Genomic DNA, 14421 nt, shown 5'->3' with positions numbered 1-14421 from the left:
TTTCCATTTCTTCAGTTATTTCTATTTCCTTTCCATTTAGAGAGGTCACGTTCCATGTTGCTATTCCTATTTGTTCTGATTCTTCATTTACAAAACTAGTATTTGATTTTCCATTATTGTTATTACTACTACTACTACTATTTATACTACCTATACTACCAATATTTCCACCACCCATCCTATTTCTATTATTATGTTTAACATTTGAACTCCTAAACCTAATCTTATCACTAATCGAGTCTATACTTTTATTTTCATTGTCCAGTGTATTCGTAATTTCCTTGTTTTCTGATCCTTGTCTGGCATCTACTTCGTCTCTTCTCTGTCGCTCTGCTAGTTTTTTGGACTCGCTACCTCCACTACCTTTTCCTCATTGTAGTTCCATCTCCATTCCTTACCATCCACTGTAATTTTGTTGTACCCAATTTTCACTGTTTTTCCTTTATCTCTCATTTCCCTTGCTTTGTCTCTTAGAGATTTCATTTTTTCTCTCTCTTTTTTTGTAAGGTCCTCTGTTATCCATATTTTCGTGGGTTCAACATTCTTTAGTTTGTTCCTATTTCGTAGAATGGCTGTTTTTTCTGTTTCGTTTCCTAGTTCTATTAAGCATGTTCTTATTCCAATCTTACATGCTCTTTTAATATTAATATTTACACCTAAATGTTTTCCAATCATATTTGTTGCTCTTTCTTTCAGTGTTGCTGAATCGTCAGTATCAATTTCTAACCCACTAATAATTAAATTATTTTTCCTTTTGTCTTTGTCCATTATTTCTATTGTTCGTTGGAGTTCTTTTATATCTTCTGTTATCTTTTTATTTTCTTTTTTAAACAATTCATTTTTTTCTATCAAATCTTGTCTTTCCTTAGTCCATTCATTTTTCATTTTTTGGATTTCTAGTTTTATAATATTTATTTCTTCATTATTTTGTTTTATTTCTTCTTTTAGTTCTTTTATATCACTTCTGGTCTTCTTATTTTCTTCCTTCATGTCTGTTTTTAAGTTATTTATTTCTGTTTTAATCTCCTGCTTCAGTTCTGCTAATATGTTCTTTATTTCATCCATTTCTTGCTTTTCCTTATCGTCTTTTTGGGGTGGTGTTCTTATTGTTGACTTACTTTTCTTAAATGCTTCCTCTTTGTCAAACGAATTATCATGCTCCGGTTTGCTCCTTTTATTGTTCATTCGAGTGGGATTATACCCGTAACCTTATTTTGTTTAAAGTTGGCGTCAGGCAGTGTCTTCCACCCTATCCGTTCAGAGAAAAACACTACCTACCTACTTTAATTTAATTTATCTTCCACCTGATTAAATTTTCCAAAGCCGTCCCTGACTTTTATATTTAATTTTGCTAAACGGCTGGTCTTAATCTATTCTCGACAAGTTTTTTGTTCCTGATTTATTTTATTTAGTTTTTGATTATAATATGCTTAAATATTAGGTACTGGATTTTTGATTTTATGAATATTAATCTAGGCATGCATTAACTTACAGTTTTTCTGAAGGCTTTTGCGTTGTGTCGTACACTGCACTTTCCTTTAACTATTAATCTTACTTTTAATATTTTATTATTTGTTTATACCACTTAATTTTTGATTTTTATGAGAGCTAAATTTTTCACGTTGTTCACTTTCGATTTCCAGGACCGACCTCCGGACCGGACATTTTTTTTAATTCTGTAAATAAAGCAGTTTACAAGGGGGTCAAAATATAGTGAATAACCCTGTACATTCACTGGGGCCGACCGACCGGCTCTGTCCCGTCATACAGCTGACCGACTATAATAACTTTTATTTATATTCAATTTAGAATGTGTGTACTGATTTTCAGCCTTAGTAAATTGATTGCATTACCTTCGTAGGAAAGCAACTTTGATAAACTATCAGTAACCCCTGTTCTACGTTTCGCTTGACCGACCGCAGTATGTTTCTCTACACAATCACAGTAATTAACTATGAAAAAACTAGCTTTAGTAAATTCAAAAAGATTTTTCAGCGCTGCCTCTTGGACTATAAGATCGTGGCTGGAAAGTACGTCTCTCACTTTGACAACAATAGCTTGGGCTTGTTATATTCGGCTTTTAATTTCTGTGGATGGATACCCGATCTCATTGATATTACTGCCGAGATACAGGAGTTTCTCTACTCTGTCCAGTGTGCATCTCCGACTTTTATACTCTGATGATACCATCGTCGATCGACCGCCAAATATTCCGGCCTATTTATTATAATTCAAATATCGTAAACAAACCTATTTTTATTACCTTGTTATATGGGCTTTGCAGAATGTACTAGTAAATTGTTTTTGTTGTTATTATGTAAATATTTTTATTCTGGAGAAATTGCTTTGCTTGTTTTGATGTATTATGTAAATAATTCTTAACCGGCGTAGAAAACGGTTGTTTGTTTCATGAATATTCAAGAACATTGTATTTTAGTATTAGACAAGACAAAAACGGCGGGTTCGTTGGGAAAAATATTCCCATGAGATTTTTTTGCATAATTACATTCGTGAGACATCCCAGAATAATGTTCAAGAAGTCGCCCACGTGAAAAGTGGGAATAATTTTTTTTAACAATTTTTTTTAATCAAATTGCAAAAATCAATATTTTTGGCCCGGACAATTTTTTTGTAGGTTTTTTGGACCATTCTGGATAAAAAAAGGTCTCTTATAATTTTCCTCTAAAGTTGATCGTTTTCGAGTTATAAGCAATTTAAAATTGAAAAAAACGAAAAATGGCGATTTTCAAGGCTTAATAACTCGGTTAAAAGTTATTATTATGAAAGTCAGAAAGTGACTAAATCAAATTTTAATGCCCCCCTTACAAGATCCTGAAGAAATCTTTGTCATTATTTTATTACTAAGCTGTTATTTTTAAGTAATAATATTGAGCGCCATGCACGTGGTAGCCGGCCGTAAATGCTGAGTGCGAGAGAGATGCCACTCCGGCAGTCCAATTGTGCATCTTACTTGCACTCACATTTACCGCCGCCTACGACGTGCATGGCGCTCATTATTATTACTTAAAAATAACAGCTTAGTAATAAAATAATAACAAAGATTTGTTCAGGATCTTGTAGGGGGGGCATTAAACTTTGATTTAGTCACTTTCTGACTTTCATAGTAATAACTTTTAACCGAGTTATTAAGCCTTGAAAATCGCCATTTTTCATTTTTTTTTTCAATTTTAAATTGCTTATAACTCGAAGACGATCAACTTTAGAGAAAAATTATAAGAGACCTTTTTTATCCAGAATGGTCCAAAAACCTACAAAAAAATTGTCCTAACCAAAAATATTGATATTTGCAATTTGATTAAAAAAATTGTTAAAAAAAATTAACCACTTTTCACGTGGGCGACTTCTTGAACCTTATTCTGGGATGTCTCACGAATGTGATTATGCAAAAAAATCTCATGGGAATATTTTTCCCAACGGACCCCGCCGTTTTCGCCTTGTCTTTATTTAAAGGAAGCAAAACTGTATGTTGGAAGGAGTCTAATAAAGCCGCGACGGAGTACTGTATTCGAGCGTACGTTTTTGGCGGTACTTTTTAAAAGATAAATTTTGTAAAGTACAATATAAATTAGATAATATAGTATTTTCTAATACATTAAATAATAATGAGTGTTTATTGTTCTTGTAAGTTAGTGTTGTAAATAAATAATGTAAAGTAACAACACCGTCATCCTGCATGAAATTTTGTTTGCTATCTATCACATGAAAATTTTTATTATATTTTATTAAAACTTTTAGGGCATAAATTAGGTATTATTGTTTAACAAATTGGGTTATTTACCAAAAATTGTTATACACATACGGCATTTTCTATCATAGTTAATAATTAGATCACAACACGTACATATTAAATGATATTAAATGTATATATTTGGTATGAATATGCAATCTACGCAATGCACTAATTAATTATTATATTGCAAAGTTTTAATAAAAATAACAACGTTTTAATTCTACTTTCAATTTGTTACAGCACAACTGTGATGATTTCGAAAATATCATATCAGGACAATGTCAGGCGTTAATAGAGGCCATCCACGAAAGAAGAAACCACTTAATAGAATTTATACGACAAGAAAAAGAAATGAGAAAAGGAGTGTTAAAGGACCAAGTCGCCAGTTGTACGCAACGGCTACAGCAAACTACTGCTCTTCTTCAGTTTTGTATAGAAGCATTGAAAGAAACTGACAGTTCTTCCTTTTTACAGGTAAAAATAATTTTTTTGTCAGTTATTTTTGTTTAGCCGTGGTTGTGTAATTTTCCGGTGTTCGTCTGTTCAAATGCAATTTTTTTTATAGAAAAGGTTCGTAGACCTTATACCTTATTATTCCTCATTTTCCATACCATTCATTTAGGTTTTTATCAAAAAATTTTATGTCAAAATCTAAGCTATTGGTCAAGTTGTCTAAATCTAAACTTACGTGCGTAGAAATCGGCCCGTATTCGGCTCGTATTTCTTACACCTGTCGGCCGATTTAAGTCATTTTTTAATATGTTATAGCCTGGATATTTAACAATATCGCTGTAATAATACTCTTGCTAAACAGGTAAATTTTTATTGTATACCGGGTGTACGAATCAAACTGTGTTTCTCAAAGTTCGCATCACCCTGTGGAATATTCTAGCATTTATAAAATACTGAAATTAAAACCTAACTACAGCTTCAGGTTTTCTTAATATTCTGTTTTTTAATTCATTCGTTTATGTTGGGTAATAAAAAAGTTAGGCACTTCAACAACTAGAAATGTTCTTCATCAAAACTAAATGTTGTTTCTAAATAAGTACGACAGACTTTAAGGGGTAATTCTGCATGAAAAAATAATGACAGTTTACTTTATAAACGTATGTTTGCAAATTTTTCGTTTTCAAGAGACGGGATGTTGAATTTTTTCTTACAAACTGACGATTTATTTACTGCTCTAAAACCAGTTGAGATATGCAAATGAAATTTGGTGGGTTTTAAGACGTAGTTATTGCACATTTTTTGGCATACAATTAAGAATTTAATATTCACCATTATCGCGCATACGGGTAATATGACCGATCATATCAATGCCTTTTCGAAGTGGGTGAAACAAACATAAAAGTTCTTTCGGAACTCACAACTTTTTGAGGTTATACTTCTTTAGGCGCATTGGGAGTAAATTTATATGTGCGCGAATTTCTCGAAAGTCTTGGCCCTGGGCGCAGATCAAACGTTATACGTGCTCTGATTGGGTAATTACAATGACCTGTCAACAATTGTTCAATATGTCAGTTATTTTATTAATACGTCAATGGTTATGGGTAAACAAATGTTGTAAATATTAGTTTTTATTGTCGTGAGGGCAGAGAAAAAAAGCAAGATTAAAATTGTAGTGACTTTTTAAATAGTTTTTAAAAGCAACAAGTACGTAATTGTAAATGTTTCAGTCTTGTAATAAAGAATTACATAGGTAGGTACTTACCTATTTGGAAAATGGTAAATGTACCTACCTAGTAGGTAATGCTTTGAATTACATAATTTGATTACCAACAAAATGTTTACCAATCTTCATCTAATATATTGTTTTCTTACTCTATGTTTTGTTGTATTTTAATATTTTAATTCCACAAAAATCAAACTAATTTGATTAAATTCAGAACTGTCAAACAGTAAAACGTTCAGTTGGCCTATCTTCCCACATGACGGATATGTGTAAGTAGGTAAATGAGTAGAGGCTTCGACTACAAATCTAAGCACCCTAACATGCGCGGGTTCGATCCCCAATGGAAGTTTTTATTTCTTTATTATTTTTTACATCTTATGATTGTAAGTACATACCTATATTTTCTTAAATAATTTTTTTTTCAGAAAATGCGTATTTAGTTAAGACTTTTGCCAACAATTATTATTCAGAAATCATATATTTGTTGCATTTTTCAATGTGTTTGTGTGTGTTTTATGCTTTTATTTTTTAATTTTGGTATTGTTTTAATAAAAATTTTTGGAAAGTAGTAAGTATTAAAATTAGTTTAATATTTAACTAGAATATAAATGAACTGTTTTTTATATTATTATGTTGTAACATAATATATCAGTTTCGTGGACATCACATAATAGCAGTATAACTTCATACGTGCGTACAAAGTACACACACATTCTTTTTTTTTAACCTTTTTTTTAATACATATATAACATAAATAAAATCATCACATATTATCTTGTAAAACATAACAAAAGTTATAAAATGATTTGGTCGTTCCGAAAAGAGCAAAATAATGCAAAGTCGTGTGTTACACGTCATTTTGTTTTTATATAAGTAGTGCTAGTCAAAAGTCCGTACCCCCCTCCTGCTGGTATCTTTTGAACGGTTATACCTATAATAGTGAAATTTGGAGGGAGGAAACAAATGGACGTAAGCTTCTTAACTAGTCATGACAGGTGACGTAATAGTGACAGAGGATTTTACAGCGCCACTGTGACAGATAATTTTAAATGGGACCTTATGGCAAGTGATAAGTGATACCTCGTTTGAAATGTATTGAAAATACCTATTCATTCATACTAATTTTGTTTAAGTTTAAGCTAATTTTGATGAATAAACGAAATAAATATAAAATTGTTGTTTCGCATTTAATTAATAAAAATTCAAAATTCCGCCTATGATTACTTGTCAAAAAGGTTGAAGTTGAGGTAAAAACTACTCATTGAAAAACGTCAACTTTTTTGACAGAAAAACCATAGGCAGACATTTGAATTTTTATTAATTAAATGCGAAACTACAATTTATTATATTTATTTAATTTATTCACCAAAATAAAAATCAACTTAAACCCCAAAAAATTAGTATGACTGAATAGGTATTTTGAATACCTTTCAAACGAAGTATCACTTGTCATAAGGTCCCATTTAAAATTATCGGTCACAGTGGCTCTGTAACGTCATCTGTCACTATTACGTCAGCTGTCATGACTAGTTAAGAAGCTAAAACGGGCTCCACACTCTCGGCGAAATTACTTCGTCAAAGTTGACGGAAGTCCGAAGTATAGTACCCTCGGAGATCCGTGGAAAAAATTTACACCCAAAATAACAAAATTCAGTTTGGCAACACTGTGCGAATGTTGATAGTAACATATCCTTTTTAAGATAAGCACAACTGTAATTTAGTCCACACAAATTAATATTTTTTTTGCCAACAAAAATGAGATTTTTCAACCAAATAATGTTTGAAATATGATGTGCAAAATAATTTTTAATTGGGTTCTGCTAATGGGCTTGCTTTTTTTGTCATTAAAGTAAAAAAAAAACTAAATTTTACTCATTAAATCAATGTTGTCCGTTTATCGTCTTAATTATTTTAACTGTACTAATATCCGTTGAGTAATTCTGAATGATGAATAGGTCGTTAAAACAATATATCTGTAGCGGCTTCTGGAATATCTTAAAAATATCGAATTTGATTGATAAAATGCGCATATTCCACCGATATTCGCTTCGACAATACCCTCTCTACACACTCGTTCGAAGTGCGATACCGACAAAGATCCCTTTGACCAGACCGACAAAGAATGGAAGTAGAACGAAATCAGGCAAAGTTATACAAGGTGGCCGTCTACACTCTCGTACTTGTTGAACCTCGATCGACTTCGGCGAGAGTGAAGTGCGGGCTTTACGTCCGTTTATTTCCTCCCTCCAAATTTCACTATTATAGATATAACCGTTCAAAAGATACGAGGGAGGTACGGACTTTTGACTAGCACTGTAGAAACTCGAGAGATGGAATCTTATGAATTTTATTTTTGAAGTTTTTTTTTAAATATTTTAGTTTATTTTTTTCTCTATTATAGAATAAATTAACATTTTCATTAAAAATACTCTATTTACTATTTTACTAAATAAACTGTCACATACATTGCGACCTATACATTCTATTCCGTTTTCCAAAAGGAAATTACTTTATCAATGGAAACCCTAAACATAAAACAAACGTATTACATATTAAATTTCCATTTGATGTCAAAACAGAAAACATTATTGGTTTCCACTGGAGTAAACATGAGTATAACACAAACGGAATGTGGGTTAGCGATATCCGTAATTTACGTTTTGTTTTTCGCTTTTGTAAACGTTATACGTCTCCCGCAGTTTTGTTTCTTATCAGCTTTGACAAAGCATAAATTCCTTTATCTAAACGTTCATGCTTTCGCTGGCTTTCGCTAAATACACTCTTTGAATTACTAAAGTTCAGGGAGTTGATAGAATATTTTGGTTGGTGTTTGGTTACATCATGTCTTGAAGAAAATAGACAGGTTTTGATGTATGTAATACCTATGTCCGTAATTCTGTATGCTGTTAACAGTGTTTAACATTATGGAACTGTAATAGGGATATTCACTAATTTTTAAATATAGTTAAATTCAATAGATTATAAGGTATATAAAAATGTAGCAATCATAAAACTATTTAAAAATGTAAATTTTTAAGATAAATGAGTTCATAATGTTGATTTTCTTGGCGGCTAGAAAAACGGTACCCTGCAGCGAGGCTACGGTCTGTGACTTCAGCAGTCTTATCGGAAATAGGTCCAGATGCGGTCGTTGCATATGCGGTCAAGGTAATTTGCGTTGCAAAAGCGGTCAATCCAAAATATTTTGGCAGGTTAACGTTGCACTTGCGATCAGACATTTTACTTAAAAGCTAGAAATGTAAGGTCGTAAATTAGTAACCACCCGAGTTATTAGCAGGCCCGGTCGACCCTATTGAAATATTTTAATCCGCTTATCTATATTTCGAACAATAGGTAATGAAAACAGTAATGACTAAACCACAATAATCCCCTCATTACGGATTTTTGGAAAGTTTGTATTTGCCTAATTTTAAAGGTTGGGGGAAGAATTACCAAAATCTAAATATAAAAACAAATGCATATTATTTTAGACAAGGTGGAAACGGCGGGTTCGTTGGGAAAAATATTCCCATGAGATATTTTTGCATATTCACATTCGTGAGACATCCCAGAATAAGGTTCAAGAAGTCGCCCACGAGAAAAGTGGGCCATATTTTTTTTTAACAATTTTTTTAATCAAATTGCAAAAATCAATATTTTTGGCCCGGACTAATTTTTTTTAGGTTTTTTGGACCATTCTGGACAAAAAAGGTCTCTTATAATTTTTCTCTAAAGTTGATCTTTTTCGAGTTATAAGCAAGTTAAAATTTGAAAAACGCGTAAATGGCCGTTTTTAAGACTTAATAACTCGGTCAAAAATAATTATTATTTTCAAAGTCAGAAAGTGACTAAATCAAAGTTTAAAGTCGCCGCTACATGATCCTGAAGAAATCTGTGTCATTAATTTACTACTAAGCTGTTATTTTTAATTAATAACAATGAGTGGTTAGATCGTATTGACGCTGCTGTAAATGTGAGTGCGAGTAAGATGCACAATTGGTGGCTTCTCTCTCGCACTCAGCATTTACAGCCCCGCACACGTGCATGGAGCTTATTATTATTACTTAAAAATAACAGCTTAGTAATAAAATAATGACAAAAATTTCTTCAGGATCTTGTAGGGGGGCTTTAAACTTTGATTTAGTCATATATTGACTTTCATAATAATAACTTTTAACCGAGTTATTAAGCCTTGAAAATCGCCATTTTTCGTTTTTTTCAATTTTAAATTGCTTATAAGTCGAAAACGATCAACTTTAGAGAAAAATTATAAGAGACCTTTTTTGTCCAGAATGGTCCAAAAAATTAAAGAAAAAATTGTTCAGGCCAAAAATATTGATTCTTGCAATTTGATTAAAAAAAATTGTTAAAAAAAATTGGCCCACTTTTCACATGGGCGACTTCTTGAACCTTATTCTGGGATGTCTCACGAATGTGATTATGCAAAAAAATCTCATGGGAATATTTTTCCCTTCGAACCCGCCGTTTTCGCCTTGTCTATTTGTATATTGTTAGTTTGAGAGATTGTTTAGTGCAGTACATAACAACTTTTAATAATGGAAAATTTTGAAGTGATTGAAACCACCAAGGGAAAACCTTCTGCTCTTCACGCTGGATATCAGTAACGAAAATATAGGAAGAATAAGGAAGATGTTGTAACTTGGGTATGTGTAAAAGAACGTCACCACAACTGTAAAGGGAGGATGAAGACAAAACTGACGGAATTACTCGAAGTCAACCAACACACTTGTGTCCCCGATGTAGCTCAAGTAAAAAAGGCTACGTACATTTCAAAAAAGAGAGCTCGAGAAGAAGACACTCCAACCCCATACATTTACAGGGAAGAGTTCGAAAAACTATTTACAAAAGGACTCGATTTTGTAAGTGAAATTCCTTTGTATGCCTCACGTAAGTCTACACTTTGTCGTTCAAGACATTTACAATACACACTGGTGTCGGACCAGAACCAGCGTCGTCTATTGAAATACATAGATATTCCACTGGAAATGTTGACATTAGAAGATGGTCAGAGTTTTTTATGTTTTGACGACACTGAAGAAGGAGAAAGAATTTTATGTTTTTCGACTTCGAAAGCAAAGGAAACGTTAGCAACAAAAACAGATTTTTTTGTCGACGGTACATTTACGAGCTCCTCCAAACAGTTTACACAAATATATACCATGCATGTTGATATGGGCAGCACTGACGACGAAACAAGAATTGTTCCTGTGTTTACGCTTCTACCAAACAAAAAAATGAATACATTATCCGGATTAATTGGGACCGGACCCGATCCGGATAATCAAAAATCCGGATAATTGGATTTTTCTCGAAAAAGGCCTTTTCCGGGAAAGAAACGTAATTACAGCAAAACACAATGGAGAACATATACGGTATTTATTATGAAAAACAATACAGTATACACAACAATATGTAAATGACAAAGTTTACATTACGTAATATTGACACACGATACTAAATCACAGTAAAATGAATTATTTTTTTACAAACTTGATTTTTTCTTTTTCTCAATCTGATCCGGATAATTGGCGATCCGGATAATTGGAGTCCGGATAATTGGAGTTCTACTGTACTGACAAAAATACTAGGCGGATGGAAACCAACAACAGTGACGCTTGATTTTGAAGATGCTGTTATTCAAGCTCTCAAAACTTGTCAACGTCTATGGTAAATATTATTTAAATCTTACAAAAATTTGGTTATAGAATTATTCATGTGATAGTGGTAGAAAAAAGTAAAAATATTATTTGTTTATTAGGCAATGACCGCACATGCAACGATAAAATCAACATATTTTTGTATGACCGCAAATGCAACGATAATAGCCGTGATCGCAAATGCTACGACCGCATCTGCAATGACACCGTCTTATCGTCTTTGATCGACGACTAGTTTTGTTATAGTCAAAGCGTTATAGTCAAAGCCCGAATTTTAGGCACTCCTAGGTTTGACTAGGCAATCCTCAGGTCTGACTGACGGTCTTAGTCAAAGCCCAAAATAAATTACAGTTTCGGCCTTTGACTAGTCAAACCTAGGAGAGACTACGTTGGTCAGGCAAAGGTCGAAATTTAATTTTAGGAAATCGGGGATTGACTAGTGAAACCCCGATCAGCTATTAAAATGTAATTTGTTAGATTAGGTTTAATGGAACGTCATTTTTTAATTGTAATGTTTATTATTTTTATATTGTCGTAATTAAAATAAAATAAAGTTTTTATTCTCGCATGTTGAAGCATTATGGCATTTAGGTCCGGATTCACCAACAGCAAATAAATCAATGAATAAGTTATTCGTCAACTAAAATTTATTAGACGTTTATATTTATATTTTGTTTCAAAATAATTTTGATAATTTAAAGTAAAACTGACGAATTTACTTTCTTATTAATATTTACAGCGAGATTAATTTACCAATTTATTCAAAGAGTAAGTATTTATTTGATAAATACATAAAATAAGTCTAATTTGATGTTAGTAAAATGGAGAAATGCCACTTTATTGGTCGAATAACTTTATTCATAGAATAAACTACTGTTTGTCGTTGGTGAAACCGGCCATTAGAGTTGCACAATACGTTAGATAGACCTTTTACACTTACATGGTTTTGAAGAGCACTTCTTATTGCAGTGGTATTTTATAAATCCTTGTTCTCCAAATTTAGAATCTTTTGCACAAATTTCTCTTACAGACAGACAGCTTAACGTCTGGAACATCTTCGAAAATAGGAAATTTCTCTTTGCATTCTCTTATTTGATTTCTTGAAAAAAGTCTGTTTATTGTTCCGTATTTCGTACCAACCTTATATAAACCGTCAATTATTGTTTTATCTTGTATGATACCCAACCCAAAATATTTTACAGAAAAGATTAAAATAAATAAAGTAAATGCGATGAAGGTCTGTATGCCCAGGCTAATGCTATGAAACAATTAAGTGAAAAAAAATGTCCTAAAATTTCGATCGGAAAAACTGTAACAATACCTATCCCCAGCTTTGATAGAGCCAAAGAGGATGCTCGAAATATTTTGAGTAGCATACAAGATAAAACAATTGACAGTTTAAATAGAGGTGGTACGAAATACGGAACAATAAACAGACTTTTTTCAAGAAATCAAATAAGAGAATGCAAAGACAAATTTCCTAACTTCGAAGATGTTCCAGACGTTAAGCTGTCTCTGTCTCTAAGAGAAATTAGTACAAAAGATTCTAAATTTGGAGGACAAAGATTTATAAAATGCTACTGCAATAAAAAAATGCTCTTTCAAATTACGTAAGTGTAAAGGTCTCACGTATTGTGCAACTCTAAATGCCATAAGTCAACATATGAGAATAAACACTATTTTTTTATTTTAGTTACGACAATATAAAAATAATAAACATTCAAATTAAAAAATGACGTTTTATTAAACCTAATCTAACAAATTACGACATTTTAATAGCTGATCGGGGTTTGACTGGTCAAACCCCGATTTCATAAAATTAAATTTCAACCTTTGCCTGACCAGTCTCTCCTAGGTTTGACTAGTCAAAGGCCGAAACTGTAATTTATTTCGGGCTTTGACTAAGACCGTCAGTCAGACCTGAGGATTGCCTAGTCAAACCTAGGAGTGCCTGAAATTCGGGCTTTGACTATAACATACATATTTACGAAGTGTATTTGAATGTGTGAATTTACGTATTTAATTAGTAAAAATGAAACCAAATAAGTGGTGTTTTATTCCTTGGTATGTAAATACCTCTAAAACAATTCTGACAAGATTTTTATTACAGTTCCAGCTAATTTAAATCGTAAAAAGAAACGTAAAAAGAAGTATGTACCTATCAATAAAAACCAAGCTTTTCTCTTGCAAAGATCACTTCTTTATTGTAAGTTATGTACCTTTTCCTAAATAAATATGTTTTTAAATAAGTACATACTCATTTTTAACCAATTCTATGATATGTTTTAGATTTAAGTTAGCTTGGTTATAAAAAAATATATCATAAAAATTCTTAATATCTACATCCGAAAACTTAGTATTTTGGACTTCTAAATATCTGTTTCTAAATATTCAGGCAACGAAATGGGTTAGCCAGAAAAATTTTTACAAAAATAAAAAGTACCTAGTTTATGATCTTTCAATAACAAATTACTCTTATACAAAACCATATTCAAACGGATTTGGATGTATGGTATACGGTATCCATCTCTGGGGATGCCTAAATTAAGAGACATCACAACCATATCACAACCATCGAAAGTCCTTAGATAAATTACTAGCCTGGTATGTCAGTAACCTCACAATTCACAATGATCTGAATATTCCCTTTGTAAGAGATGAAATACAGCTGGCAGCGACCAACCATGAAACTCGAACAAGAAACCATGAAAAAGAACTGATTGAACACCTCTACCAGAATTGACCAATAATAATCAGACGACTCCAGCGAACGTGGCCACAAGATTCAATACAACAATGAAATAAAGCTATAAATCGGAGCATGATCCTCCTTCCTTGCTTAAAAAATTTCATTCAAAACTTAAAACTCTTAAGAAGTTGATTGTAAAATCTTCATAAGGAAAAAAAATTAGTCTGGACTTTTTAAATTTTGGCGAAAGCACGGGGATACAAGCGCTATTTGTTTTTGCTGGAAAATACTCGTGTATTTAAAAGGAATGAGTTTTAAACTGAAATCGATGGTTAAAGTTTTATATAAAATATCAAGAAATCTTATTTGTGAATTGGACTGGGCAATAATAGTTATATATAGACAGTATATAGATATACTTTGTCACAGGCAATGATAGAACATTCTTTCACGGTTTTTGCTCTAAATTTTAAAGAACCGCTTGGATTGACATGAAATTTGGCATACATATAGCTTACATGTCAAAGAAAAAAAGTGATATTGTGCCGATGTGTGCTTTTTCCCTGGGGGTGACTTTCACCCCCTCTTGGGGGTGAAAAAATATATGTTCAAAATAAGTCCGGAAATG

At 32.2% G+C, this 14421-nt stretch overlaps 1 protein-coding gene across 2 annotated transcripts in view; it reads left to right on the top strand.

Moving 5' to 3' along the window:
- Nucleotides 1-14421, top strand: part of LOC114335720 (E3 ubiquitin-protein ligase TRIM9) — a 470622-nt gene that overhangs the window by 341777 nt on the left and 114424 nt on the right. For both annotated transcript variants that reach the window (XM_050645194.1, XM_050645193.1), the window contains exon 3: nucleotides 3992-4225. In XM_050645194.1, the coding sequence (XP_050501151.1) occupies nucleotides 3992-4225 (234 nt within the window). The remainder of the gene's footprint in view (nucleotides 1-3991; nucleotides 4226-14421) is intronic.

Source organism: Diabrotica virgifera, chromosome 3 (genome assembly GCF_917563875.1).
Source record: "Diabrotica virgifera virgifera chromosome 3, PGI_DIABVI_V3a".
NCBI classification, from domain to species: Eukaryota; Metazoa; Arthropoda; class Insecta; order Coleoptera; family Chrysomelidae; genus Diabrotica; species Diabrotica virgifera.
This window is presented reverse-complemented; position numbering and strand designations above follow the sequence as displayed.